A 21,712-nucleotide genomic window follows, 5' to 3' on the forward strand; every position below is an offset into this window, starting at 1 on the left:
TTTAGTTACTTATTTTTTGGAATTCTTATTTCAAGCATTAATTATATGTTAACCTTATAATAGTTGGCACATACTTAAATTGAAGCACAAAGTGAAATGTTTGGTATAGCCAATTTTGTGCTATAGAAGTGTTCATGTGGATTGTTAAAGCGTTTAAGAAATACTAACCATGATACCTTTGGGGGCACATTCGAAGTTGTGGCAGAGTGTAACTATTCCCAAAACTCATGGGAGCAATGTGTGATTAACCCTTTAGTTTTTCTAAAATCAAGTAATTTGATAAAGAGTCCTTGTACTCTTTCTAAAATCAAGTAATGAAAAATTGTCAAGATTTTCTTCAGAGAAGAGATGAAGAATACCAATTTCTGTGGCTTGTCATACTTCTTTAAGATGTCATCCAAAAAACAAAATGCAGGTTCAAAGTTCAAACTCATTACCAGTTATCCATATGACCGAAGATCATATATCAAAATGTCTTCCGATGGAAAGAACATGAAGAATTATTGGACAACGCTGCCATATTTTGTTCTTCACTTATTCTCCCTATATAAATATTCAAGAAATTGCAATATTAGCTTTCAAGAATTTCTATAGAGCAGAATTTGCAATCAACGAAATATATATTTATATATATATATATATATATATATATATACTACTCTCTGTATGAATCTTTAAGCATCTCAATGATGGACGCGTATTCGATAAAACCAAAATTAAAAAATAGAAGGGAGGGAGGAAAAGAGATTAGCTCAAGAGAAGGAGGACAAAAACAATCCAGTCAATCTTTGTTGAAGTCTGCACCAGATAGCCCTGAAACTTCACCAAAACCACCATTTCCTGTGGTTTCTTGGCTTCTATATTCTCCAAAAACAGTGCAACTTCTGCTTGTATTATGTCCCTTAATAATTTTTTCTTGAACTTGCTCTGGCAATCTCAAAGTAAACCTATCCTGATCTTCTGATCCTTTAGTCCTAACTATTGAATGTCCTGTTGAATGTGATCTTGAAAATCTCTCCAGCTCAGTATTATTGTTCCGCCTTTCAACTAGAACGTGATCAGCAGCCGTAGCAGAAGTCCTCCTTTCGCCGCGATCGCTACCTCCTCTTTCATCTTCAGTTTCATCCTTTACTGTGATGGAAACACTTTCAGGCAATGACTCACTTCCGTTTATGAGACGCATGGTATTCGTGAATGATATCGGGGACTTCTCGGGCGATTCATCGAGCCTTCTTCGACATACGGGACAAGTTTTGTGTTTCTCAAGCCATAGATCAATGCATTCTTGATGAAAAACGTGACAACATGTTGTCAAAAGTCGAAGAAGATCATCATCTCCAAACTCAACTAAACAGATGGCACATTCTAGCCCATATTTTTCCTTCCTATAATCTTTAACAATGGAATAGGTGAATGCAGGGAAAGATTGTATGATTTTGGGATCAATCCCAGGGTTGTCTTGTGGATGTGTTGGAACGATAGGCGTGGCTGCAGGACTATGACGAAGGTGCCAAGAGAGGATTAGATTCTGCATGAAACATCTACAAAAGTATAATGCGAAAAATCCCACAAAGAAAAACACAAGAAGAATGATTGTTATGACTATGGTAATTGGTGGAGTGCTGTATGATTCTGGTGTTGGAACTGATTGCCGGAGAGAGCCATCATTCGACATTGCCTGAAAAAAAAAAAAGAAAGAAAAAAGAGGGCAAGGCAAGTTGTAGAAAAGCTTAATGCTTTTTTTGGGGGGGTGTTGGCCGGATATTGACTATTCCGGCCTTGGCGGCCTTTTTTCTTGCTCTGTACGGACGAAAGAAAACCCCAAGAAAATGAAGTGACTCAATCACCCGTGAGAGAGACAGATCCAAGGAGATTAGTTTGATTACACTGTGAATTTGGTGCGGTAGATTTTTCATGTTTGGTGAGTTGCATGATTTGCTTGAGAAGGAGAGAATGAAGGAGGGGCATGCATTTGTTTCATTTGCAAAGAACATCAGACATTTGAGTTTCAATATGGTTCAGCAACGTGGCAAGTTGGTTTTTCATCTTTGGTCAGAATCAGAGGAATTGAGCGAGTCGTCTGAGGATGGATGATGAGGAGTGTTGTCTTTGCTCTTAATATTGTTGTCTTGCAACCACCAATAGGGACATATCTTGAGTTTTTTGCCAAAATAACACACTCTTACTAAAAAATGGAGAAAATGACTTGTTTCATCTCTCACATTTTATAAAAATATTCTTTTCATCACTCACATTTAAAACAAAGCAAATTGGTCCTTCACATTTAAAAACCCAAGCTTTTACATCCTAGAAATAAATTCTCAGTTGTGAATCAAACCATCTAATAACTCAATTACACATTTTAGGGATAGAATTGATAGATCACTTGCAAAAACATATTTCCAATAAATAAATTAAAACAATTAAAAAATCTTAATTAAAACCCATTTGCTTTTTCAAAAGAACGAAATAGTGCTAAAGCTCTCAAGCACTAAACCCTTAGACATCTTCCTCAGTTTTGTTGCACTAAGGGTTTAGTCCTTGAGAGCCTTAGCACTGTTTCGTTCTTTTGAAGAAACAAATGGGTTTTAATTAAGATTTTTTAATTGTTTTAATTTATTTGTTGGAAATATGTTTTTGCAAGTGATCTATCAATTTTATCCCCAAAATTTGTAACCGGGCTGTTAGATGGTTTGATTCACTACTGTGAGTTTATTTCTAGGATGTAAAAACTTGGATTTTTAAATGTGAAGGACCAATTTGCTTCGTTTTAAATGTGATGGACGAAAAAAATATTTTTACGAAATGTGAAGGATGAAACATGTCATTTTCCCTAAAAAATATTCCCAATGTGATTCACTTTCAAATTTTATTACCATAATGATATTATTGTTCCCATCCAGTTATCCTAATTGCCATGTAGGATAACAAGAAAGGAAAGTTCTAATCCAGTTTATAGTTTACAACATTAACTAAAATTTTAATTTTTTTTATTATAGAGGCACAAGAAGATTGCATAACTTTTATAATTTCCTTATAATTATCTAAAATAAATTTTACCATTATTGACCTTACTATTATTGGTCTCCGAATTTTTTTAAATGTATCAAACCTATTGCATATATATTTTTTCAAAAAATAATTTTAAAAATACAAAAATTGCACCAAAAATTGTAACGAAAATTGTAATCAATTACAAAAATTTCAAGGTTATCATATTTGTTTATGTTATCTTTCCTACTCTTTGAAAAGACGAAAATAATTTTCATCTACCTTAAGATTATCGACTTGCGAAACATATTTGTTAGATGCTGTTAATATAAAGATTGGCTTTTTAGATTATGTTTGACAAGGGAAAGATAACAAAATAAAAAAATGTGAGAAGCTTTATAGAGAAAATTGAAAAAAAATATTAGATGAGAAAGAGAAATGGAGGGCGTCTTTATCTCTATCCTGACACATATGCAACCTAAGTGGCAAAAAATGATCACAAAGGTAATAAGTTTTAAAATTAAGTTACTTTGAGTATATATTCTAGAAGAAGAGTTATTTTGGTAATAAACTCGACATATCTTCACATTGCCAATTTACTTCTAGAAGAATTAAAGATATTTGCCATCAAGGGAGAGAGGATTTCATAGGAAAGACAGCAATGTTGCATCAAAACTTCTTTCAAGGATGCAACGGTAAAACTGAACTCAACTTCTCCCTTCTGGCAAGAGTTGTTTACGCGAAACTTGAGCGTTTAAAATCTAAGAATGGCAGCATAGAGTTGACTTCATTGATTGCTTTCACCAATGCGAGACAAGAATTGTAACATGCTAAATCAAAATTAACAGCTTCCCTTTACACGTTGTGAATCAACCTTTTTTTTCGAGCAACGATAATAATTGTATAACCTATTCTATTCTAGTCTACAGAGAAGGGGAACCTAAAGAGATTTGTGTTAGTCCTAAAGAGATTTGTGTTAGAGACTAACAGGTATACAAAACTGACTAGATCAAAAGGGTGATTTGGCACCACCCTTGAATTTTTTTTCACTGCAGGTGAAATTTGAACCTCCACCTATAGCTCAAGGAGGGATTTAGCCACTGAGCTTGCATGTTGTGAATCAACTAGGGATGGTATGTTGGAAGGCATGCTAAAGAGATGGTTTCCATACGTGATAAACTCAAAAATCACGGATTCTGATTGGTTCATGGTTCTAGCATTTTGCGCTTTCTTGGGCGGAGGGTGGGGAGAGGCAAGCAGTTTTTGATTTGTTATGGAGACAGCAAAGCAGAAAAGCAAAAGGAACACATTTGACAAACAAGCGTGCTTTCAACTAAAGTTACAGCTACTGCATGCTAGAATACATGCTCAACCAAAAAGCTTATAAGCTGACCAAAGGAACAAACCAAAACGCAGCTTATTCATAACTGAAGCCACAACACAAGAACTTTCAGGAAAAAGCTTGGCTTGCGGTACCCTACAACCATCACACAATGGCTCAAGTTCAAGCTTCCAGCACAAACCTAACGCTCAAGGTATATCCAGCCTCTCCAGGGCATTTGACAAAATCTACCAGCTACTCGAGATCATCAATCCAGTCGCCATATATTTTACTGATTTTGTCTGGACCCTTCCACTTTAGATGGGGTTTCTGCCCAGTCTTCTGTATCACATTAGACAACTTTTGAGCTGGAACTCCAACATGATAACTATCTGAATGAGGTACAGGAGTTACAGATCCAACAACAGCATCAGCCACAACTTTTGAAGGCACTGCTACTTGCTTTGTGTCCGAGGGTGTTGTAGGCACTTCTGATTCTACAGGCCCCCCACCAAACTGATGCAGCTCTGTCAAAGGATATTAAAATTCAAGTTACGGTGTACAAAACAAATGTCATTTCTTCCCAGGTAGAAATCACCAAGTCATTTTACAAGCAGAGGGAGATGTGCAACCTGCATACCTAAAGGGACCAACTACATGTGGAAACTAAATAAGACACACACATATATATATCTATATATATATATAAGACACATCTATATATATATAAATGTAGGGCAACCAGTCAATGCAAGAAGGACAAAAAATACCTTCTCTAACCACTATACATTCAACAGGAGATGTCATTTAACATATCACGTATTGATCAGGCTTGCGCCAGATACAAACTAAACAAGCTCAGTTCTTAAAACCAATAACAGCGGACGGGAAAACTATGAACAGGATGACATTTTGACCAAGTAATGACTATAGGAAATTTTAGTAATAGAAAGCAATCGCATGGTTTGCAATCATTTCAAGATCACAGCTGTCCGCATTCGCCCCTGACAATTTTCAATCAACAGCTTGAATGCTCAACCAACACTACCCCAGCACTTCATGAAAGGGTGGAGGGCCAAATTAGCATATAGAGCTCACAGAAATCCACGAAAAAGGTCATCTCTCTCAAGTTGCATTAATACCATCAAGACACTTCATATAATGTTTGAAGTTTCTCAAATCTTGATTCCATAACAAATTCTTGTCCTTGTTCCACTCCTCTCCAAATAATGTAAAGCCAGCACCATGAGATGCAATAATTGTTCATTTGCTATAATTTCTCAACTGGATCTTCCTTGCCTCCAATGCTAACTCAGTATCAGTTGCATATATAAATTAGCTCATTCGTACTCTTACATCTTTTTCTTTACCTTAGGCTGTCATAACCTTTAAATTCAAACACTGTAGTTCAAAATGAGTGCATTTAAGCACAACATGCAAGCGCTCTGGTTATTCACATGCAATGCACCATATATTACGTAAAGCGCACCAAAAGCAGCACTCAATCAAGAAGGATAAAAGCAAAAGTAAACAAAAACATACAAGGACATCTTGAAATTTTGAACACTTTGTGCTCTCTTAGTTTATCAAGCATTGAATACCACTTGCTTTCTTGATCCTCCTCCTTGCTCATAAAGTCATACCATTTGCCCAGTCACAGATGATTTTTTGTCATTTATACTCAAAAGAAATCTACCAGATTTCTTTTGATGGGAAAACAACCATTGACCATAAGATCTCAATGGCATGCTGACAATAGAAATCTAGAAGAAAACAAACAAAACTAAATTATATACAGGAGAGCTAGAGACCAAGCCTCAGAACTTGAGATTAAGACAATAGAATGCATAGATAATCTATAAGAAAAAGCACTGGTATCTATTGATGGGTAAACAACCATCGACCATAAGATCTCAATTTTATCAGATTCCTGCCCTTGAGGTTGCTTGTTTCTCTACCTAATCAAATGCGAGAACCAGGCAAGACCAAAATCTGTTCATTCTCCAAAACAGCTTCATCTGCAATTACATTCCCAAAATACATATTAATTTGTTTCTTGTCTAGTGTGTTTTATTTCTTGTGGTATTTAGTGAAGTTCTAATTCTAAAATACTTTTTTCCTTTGCTTAAAGAATCTGTAAGTGCTATTTAAACCAACATAAAACTAGGATGGGAAATATTTATTCTAAGCAGAAGTCATTTGGGGCCACTCTACCAGATCTTTGTAAAGCAAGCCTCTTCCATGAACCATGCCTTGGTACTGTAGTATAAGGGTCTGAAGGCAATGCCTAAGACGCGAGGTATCACACTTATACGGAAATACCAAGTCAGTTAACCTTAACATTACACCAGTGTAATGTTTAAATTCTTACAAGAATAGACAACAAAAACCAGTTCTACAATACCCTAAGCCAGCCAACAAGACAACCTGTTTGATGCTTTACACATCTCCAATGGAAAAGAAATGGATCATTTTTTACATATTAAGACTTTCCAAGCCTCCTTTTCTGTAGTCCAGGGAATAGCTGTTGGTTCCTTAGCGCCATCAATTCCAAATTCTTCATGGTGTTGAATTACAGAATCTTGCAATTCTCTTCCTGCTACGACTCCAGTATGCTAAATGCATGATGGCTCAGATGTCAGGATACATAAGATGCACGACTCTGAAGCACAAAATGCAGTCTTATGTTTTTCTCAGATGTGAAGTGCAATTGCATTTAATAAAGCAGACTTCCTACTTAAAGAAAGAAGCAAAAAAAGCAGAAAGCCCTTTGGTCAATAAAACATCACATTGGGTATCAGTAGTCATTTTCCACCTGCAACCACGTACCTCATGATTGCCAATTACATTTGTTAGTTCTCCAAAACAAGCCTTTATCAGCCTTCTTTTTCTCAAAATATTTTCAGTTCTAGCACAATATAATTAGCTTTTGATATTTTCTTATATCTTTTTCTTTCTCCTGGTGTTTAGGAAAGTTTCAAAATCAAAAACTCTACTTTTGTCATTCATTAAAGATTCTCTAGATGCAAATTCTTGAAAACAAAAATAAGACAAGAAATATCATAACTAAGCCGACTTTATCCATGGCTTCTGTACCAAATCTTCTTTATAAAGCAAGTGCCTCTTCCTTGAAACACGTACCTTGGTACTCATATAAGGTTCTGAAGGTAATGCCTAAGACACTAAGCATCATACTTACTCAGAAATGCCAAGTCAGTTAACTTTATGTAGCATAATGTTGGTATTACTTACAAAATAGACACCAAACACCTGTTCCACAATATCCAAAGGGACCCAAGCAGACAACATGTTATTGAAGCTTTCCACATCTGCAGTGAATCAGGACGCAATAATTTCTCAAATGTTATTAAGATTCCCCAAAGAATCCTATATGCTATTCCTCAGAACAGCAGCTTTCATTTCCTTGGTTCCATCAATTGCCAGTTGATAGAACTACAGGTTGTTCTATTGCAATTCCCTTCTTAATAAAGCTAAGCACAAATACACAGGATGGACTAAGCAGCGTACTTAAAACTGCACGACGTGCATGCAGAAGCACAAAATGCAAGTACTGTACTTTTCTCATGTGTGAAGTGCAATGCATGTGAGTAAAGTGCAGCAAATTCCTCACTTAGAAGGAAGAAGAGAAAGAGCAGAAAACTAGTTTTGTTCTTCTTATTGGACCTTTGATTGAATAGGATTTTTTGAACCAGTGAATTGGTATGAATGCAGGATACAGTAGCATGTCTAAAAGTCAGATCCATTAGTATTCCAAAATCATGACACAGGGACACAGCCAATGAGTTGGTTACGGGTAATGGCAGTATTATATGAATTCTCCTTTCAGCACTAGCGCACCTGTGTCGACGCTACATGACAAAACTGTGGTGTGAGTGCAGGATACGTGCCTGAGACAAATAAGAAAATTTGGGTGCATTGACTATGCTAGAGATGTGGCGGCATCTACAACTGAAATTCATTCACACTGTTGTTGACGGTGGAGGAGAAGAACTTAATCTACAAGTGGTTCTTTAGATTGGAAGAGGATAGGGGAAGGTTCAAACACAAATGCATTGCCAATAGGAAAATGGCAACAGTGGTGAATCTGGTTATGCAAATTGGTTGCATCAATGCACAAGCACCACTAGGGGATTTTGGAGGATTCAATTGATGAGAGGTGATGAAATGCTACAGTGAGAGATGGAGAATTTTGAGGGACAAGATGGAGAGGATTATTTTAAATTTAGGGAGATGAAGAGATGAGCCTCACAGTAACAGTTGGATGGAGCAAATGATGGAGAAAAGCAGAAGTTTGTGTAAAGTAACCTATTGGTGGTCCTTTAGTTGTTACAGATGCATTCATTAGATAAATTAATATACCCATAGTTTTGTTCCAGTTGCAATTGCATGGTTACCAGATACCAATCAGTTATGGGTGATTTTAACACTTTACAATACTCCAGCTCATCTAAAGAACTAATTACTGTATACCACTAACAACCAATCCCAATTTCAAAACTTTAATCATTCTAACCCAACCTGTAGATTTGATTGTCCTTAAGCATGCTTCCAAGCGTTGAAGACACATGACATGAAATAATCCGTAAAATAACTCTTTTTTTACTTAGCTATTTACTCTGCTAAATGACCATCGCTAACTAAATCTCAATGAGCCTTAAAAAGATTTTTAATAAAAACACAAGGTCTGTCGTTGATGAAAGCAAAACTTAATCCATGTTACACTTTATATCCTTTTTCTTTGATCTTGTTGACTACCAAATGCCACAATTGCTCAATACTCATAAATTGACTATATTGAGTGCTGCATCCGCATACTGGTGTCCAAGTCTTTAACAGAGTCATGTATCCTGGTTTTTAGAGTTAAACCAATTTAACACCAAGAGACGTACCCATACCTATACCCTACACCCGTAACCAAGTCTGTGTACCTTAGCGGGATGGGGATATGCTACTTAATATGATTAATTAGCCCTGTTTGCTATATTAAGAACATAGACTCTCGCAGATAAATCATCAAATGATTAACAAGCATGTAGTGTTCAAAAACAGAAAAGTTAACTACAATAATGCTTTGTCCGGAGGACTTTAGCTAGTATAAGACAAAATTAAGTTGACCAGGAGCTATCCATTTTGTATGACAGGCAACCAACTAACAGAACTAAAAGTTGTATAGTTTTTAAAACCACTAATGTTTGCGATGCTTAAAACATCAGCAACAGGTAATCTAACTGAATTTCATGAACTTCATGGACTCAAGTACGAGTATCAGGTATGGTTGAGCTTTTGATACTTCCATGAAATTTCATTCAGCTTCAATACCCACTTAGCAAGGTCCAGAACTGACATAACAAAAACCCACTTTCTCATCTTCTCTCTCCTTTCGTCTCACCATCAACACCCGTTGGGTTATACAAGTTTACTTGGAGCACTTACTCAAAGTGCCCATTTTAATTTGACCAGATCTGGAACATGGCCCACACCCGCACCTGTGTCCTATGGTGTCAACATGGGTGATCTTGGTCAAATGCGAGTCCATGTAACATAAGACCACCTTCCTAATTCCCCCCCATTTCCACCAAAATAGAATGTATTTCTTTATTCTCTGTATTTCATCACTCCCAACCCCAAACCAGAAAAAGTATTTCTCCACTTCTCTTTCCTATTTTTCTCTTTTTTATTAAGAAAAAACTGCTTCTTTGTGCATGTCGTGCACTTTTAAATATTCTAAAAATTATCTGGAATGTTTACCAAGAAAGGAGTTTCTATGAAGGGAAACCGGTAGTGCCGCAGACAGATTTAGTTGAGTCAGGTATCTCTTGTTTAGACTCGGCTTGTTCAAGTAGTCTAACCAGGCCTGAGTTTGTTCAACAAATCAGTCAGCTAATCCTTTTGTTTGAGATTGACTATCAAACTTGACCAGTTAACATCGACGACTTGATACTGAATTCAAGTGTAAGCTTGAACACAGTTTGTTGGACTATTACATATACAAAGAATTTCTTCTAGTGCAACTACTTCACAAGTATAGAAAAGTTGAACCATCCAAGAACAAGCCAAAAATAACAATAACAATGCAAGCAAAAAATAACAATAACAATGCAAGCAGCATGAATTGTGGACATGCTAACTACCTCCAGAAGATATTCACATACCTGAAAACATATTTCAATAGGAAGAGCATACATATTCTAAGCAAGGATCCAGAATTTTATCCTATTACATCTAGTTACACAAGAACAAATTAATCAAACTAGAAGGGAAGTCACTACTAATTTCACGGTGATTCATGTAAACCATAAAAGAAACCAAACACTCATCATTAAAGAAGTTCCGATCCAGATCCAAGTTAAAATCAGAAACCCAAGCATATACATGTGACCACTAAAATTATCACGCTAATAGCAACTAAAAACAACATGGAAAACGAAGCCTGTAGAAACTCATTCAGATAATTTTGTATCCATAACATGAAAATAATGACTGAAAACAACCGAGATCCAATCCATGTCAACTTTATTTCCAAATAATGGTGGAGGGAAGAAGAGAAAGTGAGCTTGACTTGCTTTCACTGATCCAACCCAAAACGAAGCTAATGGATGTTGACTGCTCATGTGCCAGGCAAAGGAGGTAAAAGGGCAGAAACCAGTGTTGAATGAAAGTGGCTCTTACAAGAGACGTGAGAACTGCATGGGAGTTGGAAGGACATCTCTCTGAGGTGAATGGAGACAATTTTGGGAATGCCATACTCAAATGGCAGGACTAGTAACTTTATGAGCATTTTCCTAGTAGTTTAGCTATGATGTGGATTTATTATCAAAAGCATCCAAAACAATCATTCACATCTCATCTAAAGGGAGAATCAGCACCAAAGCTTCATAAACTCTACATGTCATCTGAAAGTTTTTTCAAAGGTTGGCTTCCTAACAGACTCTTCTCATAATGTTCAGTCACCACCAACACAACTAAAGCCAAAAACTTGAAATACAAATTGTTTCATTCTCCAAACACATATGCATACCATTTTTCTCACTTACATAAACATATTATCAATATTTCTTGGATGGCCAAGTGTTTAAGTGCTCTTTTCTAGTTTATCTATAGTTTTCTTTTCTATATTGTGCAGTGAAGTTTTCCTTCCAAACACTCTAAGCAGACCAAGTGAGTTGTACATTTTCACACATGCCTCAAAAGGAAAAGGAAATTAGTTGGAAGTGCAAGGAAAGAATATTTGTTATTTTTTGAGCACGTGGCTCTGTCTTGCTTTTTAAACCTAAGGAAATCTATGGCTTTTTCCCCTTCAAACTCTTCATGCTCATCCCTAGAAGTGGCAAAATGGATTCATATCCACCAATCCATCCATATAAACCAACCTTAAATGGATTTGGATGATCCATATAAATTCAATGGTTTTAAATGGATAACCATTTAAATCCAATTATATTGGTGGATTTAAATGGATTATCCATCTTATCCATATACATCCATTTAACTTAAAAAATAGAAAACACATTTATAAAAATGTGAGATAAAATCTTGTGGGACCATCTATTCTTTTCTTCATAACTTTCTCATATGTCAAATTAATTTTGTGAGACCACCTATTCTTTCCTTCATAACTTCCTCACATGCCAAGTTGCCAATAACATTAATTGCATTTTATTTGCTTCTAGTTCCTAGACTTCTTCCATCCTTTTCAAAATTATATTTTAGTCTCTACTCTTGTTTTTTTAATTAAACTCTCATGTAGTAATGATTGCAAACATTTATATTCTTAAGTAAAGAAAAAACGAGAATGCATCATGCAGTGTCAAAATTTTTTTATTTTTAATTCTTTTATTTATAAAAAGAATTTTTCTAACGAATGTCCCCGCAACATTGGTTAAGATATGTAAATGACACCTTTTTTTTTTTTTTCCCAAATCCTCATACTTGCAATCCCTTTCCCCTTATCACCCAACCCAACTATTCAAAAAAAAAGACACCTAATTTACTAAGTAATATAAGGTAGCTTGTATATCAATGGTATAATAAGGAGTTTCATACATTTTTAGGTACTACGTGCACATGCGATGAAAATATTTTACTTGTCAAATAACATAAGATTTCTTATTAGAATTTCACTTTTATTCAAGACATCACTCTTGAACTGGAGTGCAAAAAATTAGAAACGTAAACTTCTTTTCACTGTAAAGCCGTATTCAATTTATTCAAAAGTTATAAAAATGTAGCCAAGTTCTTAATTGTTCATTACTTTACAAATGATACTTAAAGCAATGACGAATGGTTAAATTGACCACAGCAGTTAAATTTTCTTGGAACTAAACTAATTTTATGAAGAACTGAAATAGAGTAGTAGTACAAGCATTTGTTATTACCAAAAGATTTTAGGTGATTTAAGGATAGAACTTTGGGGATCTATATTTTTTGGAAAAAAACATTTGGATCTTAAATTTAGGATTTGGGAGAGTAAATGGATAAATGGATGGATCATGGTTTACACTATCCATTTAAATGTCATCCATTTAGATCCATTTATTAAATGGTTTTAATTGGATTTGATCAATTTAATCCACTATCCATTTAACTAAAACCATTTATCAACCATTTATCCATTTTGCCACTTCTACTCATCCCCATTCCCATATGAAATCAGAATTCCCTTTCCCACTTGATACCACCATGTTCACAAGAAAAAAGAAACTTTCTAACACTCTAGCTTGTGCATCATTAATGCACACTCTTGACTTACCATAAAAAATGGTATAACTAAACAAAAATGGCTGCCCCCACAAGGTCATTCCACCACTTTTTTTGAGGGTTTGATCGTATACAATAAGACAAATCATTTGTACTGTGCACAAAGGACACAGATGCCTGAGACATAAGATCACCCTTCCCCAGAAATATCAAGTCAGCAGCTAAACTATACTTTGTGCCAGGGCAATGCTTGAACTTATCCAAAACAGATGACAAACACCAGTTTGGCAATATCAAAGGCACCCAACCAGACAACACATTTAAAGATTTCAATTTTTGTAGTAAAATAGGGTTGGATAATTTATCATATATTATTAAGACTTTCAACTTCGCACTGCTCCTGGGAGTTCCGTTCTTTAGCACCATCAATTCCAAATAAATAGTACTTCAGGCTCTTGGATTTGGGAAACTTGCAATTCCCTTCTGGATACAGCTCAGTACATAAACACATAATGGACATAAGAGAGTACTTGATAGTGCACAATGTGTGCACGGAAACACAAAATGGAAGTACTACACTTTTCTCACATCTGTAAGCGCAATGCATTCTGTAAAGCACAGCAAAGTCTGCACTTTAAAGAACAAAAAGAAAAAAAAAAAAACTAGCTTTGTCATTTTTTGGACCTTTAGTTCAATATTATGTGTTGAACGAATGGAATGGATATTGATCTGCATTTTCTTCCAGACCCTACCTATGCCATGTACACTCTGGTACACGTGTTGGATATAGGCATGTCTCCCAGCATTAGATTCATTAATTTTCCAAATAGGAAGACGTCCAAAGAGTCAGATGAAATATGCAGCTCTGAGTTTCTTCATGATATATGGCTCACAAAAGCAGTCATCAAAGATAATAAAGATTTTATTGTTTGAAATTCATTTAAAATAAAAGTTTTGTGCAGGAGAACTATTTAGCTTTTATTACCAAACGTTTAAGTTGACCAAGTGCAATTCATTTTGTTCAACAAGCAAGATGATAGAACTAAAAATCTTGTATAGCATTTGAAATAACAATTGTCTTTAACGCTTTAAACATCACCAACAGGTGATCTAACCAGATTGCACACATCATTCTTATCTCTACCCAATCACATCCTTATCCAACAGTCAGTTCTTTCTAACATCTTTCTGCTTCCCAAAACTGTGTGTTTTTACTTTTCTTTCTCATTGTTTGCTAGGACACAACCTTTCTTGTCTCTTTTTTAGTTCTCCATTTTCTTCATCGGGAACACCATCCGGACAGTCAGTTGAGACCGCTGGATGAACTTAACTCTTCACCAGCTGGCTGATCCTTTGATCCTTCATGAAATCTCATCCACTTTTAAAACCCGAGTAGCAAGGACCACAACCCACCTAACAAAAACCCATGTTCCCATCATTCTCTCATTCTCGACACCAACATCGATTGGGTAAACAAAAACCCAGTTAGCATCCATTGGAACTCTTTCCAAAGACAAAGTACCCATCTTATTTTGACCACAATTGTTATGTATCCGGCACCGACACCTGCATCATGTCATATTGTGCAATATGGGTGCCCCGTGGTCAATTGACAGTCCATGTAACATAAGATCCACCATCATAATTCCTTTCCCAATTCAACCAAAATAAATTTATTACTCTCTCCTGCATACTTCACCACTCCCAGACCCGAAACATCTCTTTCCTCCATTTCATGGTCAAAGAAATGAATGCTACCGTGCACATATCTTGGACCACTAAATACTATCTGGAAAGTTTCCTATCAAAGGAACCTTGAAGTGCTGTAGAAAGATTAACTGAAGTCAAGCATCAAACTTGGCTTGTTAAGTTTTCTAACTGCCCTCAAATCTGTTACAAAATTAGTGAGCCAACACTTTTGCTTGAGTTTGACTACTTTAAAATAGTTAAAAGTTGGACCTTGAACTCCTAGTGGACAAATTGGTTTACTTAGTGCATCACACATGCACCATTTTAGTTGACCCCGAAAGTGACACATAGCTTACCAATTATTGCTTCAGCATTTTATAAAAGCATTATTTAACACAAATCCAAAACCTATAGGGAATATATGGACATAAGAGAAGGACAAAGAATAACTGCATCGCAACCATGAATAATTCATTACTGAGATTAACCCAAATTGGTAAACATAGATTACGGAAATGAATATAGACCATACCTTCGGCTCCATGAGCAAAATGACACTTGCTTCCAAAAGGACAATACCCAGTCAATTCCCACTTGTTGCAAATCCTTGTTTTCCAATTTGAAGGCTTCAAATTTGTCCCAGTTGGATTACCAGCATACCCACCTCCCATACCTGGACCCAAACTTATTGCCTCACTTTCTCGAGCTTTCGACTGCTCATCATGAAGAAATGTGCAATTATCACCATATGGACAGCCCTCTTCAGTATAAAACTTCTTGCAGTGTCGCCCTTTGTAAGACCTCTGAGACTCTGCACCACCTACAAGTGATGGTATCTGAAATTCTTCCCTCGGCTCCATTGATGCTGCCCTTTCTTCCTCATGAGCAGCCACAATTTCTTGCCAATTTGGAGGTGGTTTCCTAAGTTCTTCAATACTGTGTGCAAAGTTACAATTGGTCACGTACGGACAAGTCCCAGCTCGAAATTTGCAGCATAATTTAGTTTTATAGAACATCTTCCCTATAGCCTTTGATCGACTCGAAGCCGTCAAATCCTCCATTTGGGAACTTCTGGATTTTTTATTTGGGGGTTCACCTCCGGAAAATGATTGGGATTGCCGTCCATCATAATTTGAATTTGAGTTTATCTCAACTGATGTTTCCCGATTCCACACCCTATAATCATCTTCTGTGGCCCAAGCAGCCTGATCAACTGACCCTCGACCCCAGTTCCCAGCAACCCCATTTCCAGAACTTCCAGAGAGTACTTGCACAACATTTCCACTAGAAAATCCACTATCTCTATGGTAATCCATGAGAAATTAAATGCTACTAACAGCAATTTATTTCCCAAAACCAAGTTATTTAAACCCCAAAGTACAGCAACCTAACTTTAACAGCTCATCAAGGCAAAATCCTCAAAACCACCATCAACACTATACCTTTCACGGGGTACTTGAAACAAAACGATGGCAGATTATCAAAATACTATCAGCGCCCACGAAACTAATATGAAAAAGCTAGAGATTGAACAATATTTAGACCAGTAAAACTCCAAGAACTGATTTTATTTTGCTAATTACAAAAGGGTACAGGCTACTGATCAAAATGAGAGCTTTTTATTGCACTTTTTCTGAATTTCTGCCACATTTGTCACCCCCCCCCCTCCCCCAAAAAAAACCCACAACAGCCAAAAATACTAACTAATATCCCCAAACAATTAAAAAACCCAAATACTAATGATAGGATTAAATAAAGAAGGCAAAATCAAAGGGAAAACTATCACACTACTCAGTAATTGAAGAACAAAGAATTAGTTCTTATGAAACAATAACTAAACTGATTTCTTTTACCTAATAAGCCTTGATTTATATGATAGTAGAAATCCTGACTTTACTGGTGACGGACTCAGTGGTGATGGAGAATGAGGTGGCTGCGGGAAGAGGAATTTGGGGTCTGAGCCAAAAGAATCGAAGAGGCAAACATTCTGTATCTGAGCTAACTGCTAAGAAGCAAGAAGGCCTCTTCTTTTCGTATCTGTTTTCTCGTTGTTGGGGATAATTACTTTTCTCTCTTTTTACGTAGACAGTTGCAATATAGAACCGATAATTTACAAGCTAGCCCCTTTGAATTATTACATTTTAATATTTATATGATGATCATGATCACTTCAACATTTTCTTTTTCCGCTAGCAAGATAAGAATAGAATTTAAGAAGCAGAGAAAAGAAATGAGGATTGAAAGTTCACATCTAAATTTCGAATCCTCAAACTCAACTTATCCAATTTAATCAGCCAAATATTTGAATGAGAGCACAAAAATATCTTCTAAAAATGCTTTTTTACATTGATAGTATAAGAAGTGTTTTTGAGCGAGTATATCAATGTTTATTAGCGATAGACACGAAACGGACACCCAGCTACAAGGCATTTAACCAACTTACTAGGAAATCCACTTTCTTATCCTTACTTGCCTCACTTGGAGAAGGTCAGATCATCACTTATATAACCCCACTCCTCTTATAAAAATTTTTTTTTTAAAATCAAGGAATGATTTATACCAATTTCATCTTGTGTTTAATCTAAAAATGACACAAATTTTATCCAAAACAATCTCATCATCAGAAACAAGCATACATAATAATAATAATAATAAGGCATCCAAAACCAATAAAATTTGACACAGAGAAAATTCTCTTCCAAAATAAATAAGGTCATGACCTTTGCAACTTAATTTTGTAAACAAAGCCTTCCATAATTGGGTTGTAATTGCATTGAGCAAATTGCAAATTGCAATATTCATAAATTTAAAAAAAAATGTGGGAAGGTTAGGTACTCATGGGTTGTCAAACATCTTACTGTAATATGATGGTATCCAACCCTCTTTTCTTCGGTCGAAAAATATGAATTAGATATCCTAATTTTCAAAGTAAATCAGGATGATTTATCAATGAGTCAAAAAAAAATTTTTTTGCCCACCCCGATTATTCGTGACATGTAATTTTTACAACATCAAAATCTCTTTTATATGAACAAATTTTTCAATGTCAAAGTATGAAATATTTATTCTAGTCATTATATAATTTGTAAGGGCAACTACTACACTTTTTGTAAGTCAAGTGAATTGCATTAAAAAAAAAAGGTAATATATTTATTGCATTTCACAGTTTTCAATCCAGATAGGTCATGTACTTCATGTATTGTCGTTTAGGTCTAAATTAGCAAATTTACATGATGATGTAACTTGAACGTAACTATGTATTTAAAGAAGGCTTAATTACATTTATCTCCCACGAGGTTGGGCCAAATTATCAATCGAACCATGAGGTTTGACCAAATAACAGTCTAACCCTTTGAATGAGCAAAGGTTCAACAAAAGCCCCCCTCTAATGGCGTTAGTGATATTGTTGATGTCGGCACAAAACTTACGGGACAACTCAAAATTGCCCTCATACAACCAACATACGGTCATATGCATATTTTCGCTTAATGCACCAACTCGAAAAGAAAAACGTATATTCTTGCTTCCATAATTGATTTTCTCATAAAAATATGTATAAAATATTCAACTACCAATGGTATTTTCTTTTTAAAAAATTTTAAAATTGAAACTAGCACCATCAGATTAGTTAGAGTGAACGCAAATCAGCAAGAAATATTAGTAACAGCTAAAATCAGGAAAAGATATGAAAAAAAAAAACTGCTAATAACTGCAAATAATATGGAAAAGAAAACTGAGGAAAACATTTTGTTTCCAAGAAAAAAAGAAATGAAAAATAATAACCCGAAGATGATTCATTTAAACATTGACAAGGTACTGGGACAGAAAAAAAAAAGAGAACACGAAGATTGAAACGTACAAAGAAACATAGACTTAATACCAAGAACAAAGCTAAGGATTTAATAATAATCTAACTAACAATATTAAGGATTTACGAATCCAAGATTTATGAACGAGGTTTTGAAGTTTTGGATCTTTTGCCTTAATTTGTGATTTTTTGATAGTTTCTTGTTGATTTATTAGTTTCTTTTTATACCACGCATCATGAGGATAATTTTGTCGCAAGTTTTGTGGGTTTTTGGTTTCGATTTATGTGGCCACAGATTTATGCTCTATGGCCACTTTTTGCCAAACTTATGACTGGAATTGTAATCTGCATGAAAAATCGATTTCGGAATCTTCCATCTCTATAAATGCAGTGACTTCCAATTGGGAGTTCAGTTAGAAGAAAAACTCATTTCATCTTGGACACGTATATGATCCATCTCACACATGTATCATTGATCTTTCTGCTAAAAATGCACTTTCCTAAGCACAAACCCTCGGGGCCTCTATTGGATGTTTAATTTGAAGGCAGATGAAAGAAGACGCAGGGATTCATCTTCCAATTAAGCATTGATTTACTTGACTCTTTTTTAGTTTTTGGGGTAAATTTCGAGGTAATCACTTGTAAAATAAACGTGTGTCTTTTAACACATTGATTTATCAAGAACATCACTTTCATTGATATACTTAAAAAAGGAACTTTTTCATTTAATCACTCCTAAAAGAATTGATGTGCAATTTTTAAAATAATTTTCCAGCTTGACGAATTTAGGGTGCATTTGATAAAACTAAAGTTTAAAATCTAAAATCTGAACCTATTAAAGTATTGAATTGTTAAATATTGAAATTTTAACATTCGAGAGTATTTGTGATAAATGAACTACTTATCACTGCCACTTACTGTTTTAAGTAACTTTTGTCTAACTAATTCAGAGCTGTTTAGTTAACAAAGACGTTCTATCTTTTGTTATCAAATGCATTTGAAGACATCAAGATTTGAACTCATTAAATATAAGTGTTAAATTGAGCTATCAAATAGAACCTTAATATGTATCACATGTGACAACTGTCATACGTCTATCTAAGATCATGATGTTTAAAATAGAATTAATTCTTCCTACGCTGATAATTTATACAATATCAGCGTTGGATGAATGACAAATATGTAAAATTTGAATTTAAAATTTAATTTTTACACATATGCCATTCATTCAACACTGACAGTGTATATAATTTAAAGCATTTGTAGTTTTTAGTTTTAAAAAAGAAGACAAAGAATAAAGTATTAGGTTCGGAAATCAAATTACTTTGTTGCGACAAAAGTGCAAACGGAATTCCCAGGCTACGCCTGGCTTTCTCCTTACTCCCAAACCCGCGGCCCACGATGGACTGCTTTGCACGAACAAATCTTTGAAATACAGTTTAAGTCAGAGCTACACGGGAGGGCTCAAGATCATTCCGATGGCCCGTTAAGGAGGCTTCCACCAAACAAGGCTCCTTTTCGCTTTTGTTCTAGTGTTCAACGAGGTAATCTCTTTGCTTTTTAACATGGAGTTTTTTTCTTATTCCATGATAATACTTTTGATTTTCCTTGCATAGCATTGGAGTTAATCTATTTTTTGATCGGAATTGTCAATGGGTTGGATTAGTCTGAACTCGACTGTAGAAAAAGCTGGATGAATCTAATCTTTATTGAGCTAGGCTGAGTTTGGACTTAAATATAAGACTCAAATTAAATATGAGTCGAGTTTGGTTCTTAGTAGACTCAAATTCGATATACCTCCGATCCTTTAATTTGCACACACACGCACGCGTATAAAATATTCATTTTTGATATATATATATATATATATATGTATAAACACTAATACTTTATAATATATATATATATATAACACTAATACTTTATATTTATGAGTTATGTGTCAAAATATATTAATATATATATATATATATATATATATATATGAATCATTAAATATAAAAAATTATGTCAAAAGATTCAAAATAACAAATCTTTGCATGAGCAAAATGAGTTTTTTTTTTTAAATGTATTGACTGTTGATCATGTTTTATTTTCCATATACTTTGAACTAATAGGATATATTATTATTGAAAAATTCTTGGTTTATATACTTTTTAATGAACTATTATTGATTCATGTATACTTTTTAATGTTATGGCCTCGTGGATGTTAAATTAGTTTTAAAGCCTAATATTTTATAGTAATTATATTAAGGAAATTAATGAGTAATAAGTAAATTTGGGCTAAACCCCAATTAGCCTTACATTCCGAATATTTTGTGAATCAAATATAAGTTTCACATTTATCAATTTGAAACTCGCAACAAAAAGTCCGAAAATGATACTAACTATATGTGTCAACTCTGAATTTGTTAAAACCCGACTCAGATAGGATTAATGGGCCTATTTCTAACATATAGCTTGACTTGATTTTATCTTTTGCCTTTCATCTTTAGATTTTTAGTTATTGTAGAGCTCACAAATTACAATTTAGTTCATAATTGTTTCTTGTGTATTTAACACGTTAATTAGAAAGAAAAACTTTATTGACTCGAAAAAATTGAAAACTATTTAGTGCATGATTTGTATAGATTGAAACTTAAGAGAGCACTTTAGTATAGTGTTCGAACTTCGGGTCTAAAAGTGTAATTCTCTCTAAATCTTTTGCCTCAAGGAGTAAACTATATAAACCCTTTCGTAAGCCCATGCTTTCTACTGATTTGCTTCCTCCCCTCCGACCGCCAAGACTTCTCACACAGTTCACACAGTGCTGCAATCTCTCTTCCCCTCAGCCGGCGGCAGCTCTTTCATCTGATTCCTGCGGCAGTGAAGCGGCTATTCATACTCATAAATTTGGGATGCCCTTCATCAGATATATTCCAAGGTTAATGATGCAGCTCTTATCTATAACATCAAGACAAAGACAACTGGAGCAAAACAAGGGACAAAAACAGTGACGGAGTATGCCAATTTTCTGCAAAATCAGTGGCAAGAATTGGATTATTACATGACACTTGATTTAAATTGTAGCAAATGTGCAGTGTTTATCAAAATGTTCATAGAAAGGGACCGAGTTTATGATTTTTTGGCTAGCCTAAACTCTGAATTCGATCTTGTACGAATTCAAATTCTGGGCAGGCCAGA

General features: G+C 35.0%; 2 protein-coding genes across 2 annotated transcripts; both read right to left on the reverse strand.

Moving 5' to 3' along the window:
• Positions 1–697: 697 nt before the first annotated feature.
• Positions 698–1,919, reverse strand: LOC113705675 (RING-H2 finger protein ATL29-like). The gene has a single exon (XM_027227594.2). It carries the CDS (start codon positions 1,673–1,675, stop codon positions 782–784), a length of 894 nt encoding a protein of 297 aa, XP_027083395.2. The 5' UTR covers positions 1,676–1,919; the 3' UTR covers positions 698–781.
• Positions 1,920–4,281: 2,362 nt separating this feature from the next.
• On the reverse strand, positions 4,282–17,135 carry LOC113707411 (zinc finger CCCH domain-containing protein 12-like). Its single transcript, XM_072062970.1, has 3 exons — positions 16,573–17,135; positions 15,252–16,174; positions 4,282–4,839 (listed from the first exon to the last, which is right to left on the reverse strand). The coding sequence occupies exons 2-3, from the start codon at positions 16,033–16,035 to the stop codon at positions 4,568–4,570; spliced, it is 1,056 nt and encodes a 351-aa protein (XP_071919071.1). The 5' UTR covers positions 16,036–16,174; positions 16,573–17,135; the 3' UTR covers positions 4,282–4,567.
• Positions 17,136–21,712: the final 4,577 nt, after the last annotated feature.

This window comes from Coffea arabica, chromosome 8c (assembly GCF_036785885.1).
Source record: "Coffea arabica cultivar ET-39 chromosome 8c, Coffea Arabica ET-39 HiFi, whole genome shotgun sequence".
NCBI classification, from domain to species: Eukaryota; Viridiplantae; Streptophyta; class Magnoliopsida; order Gentianales; family Rubiaceae; genus Coffea; species Coffea arabica.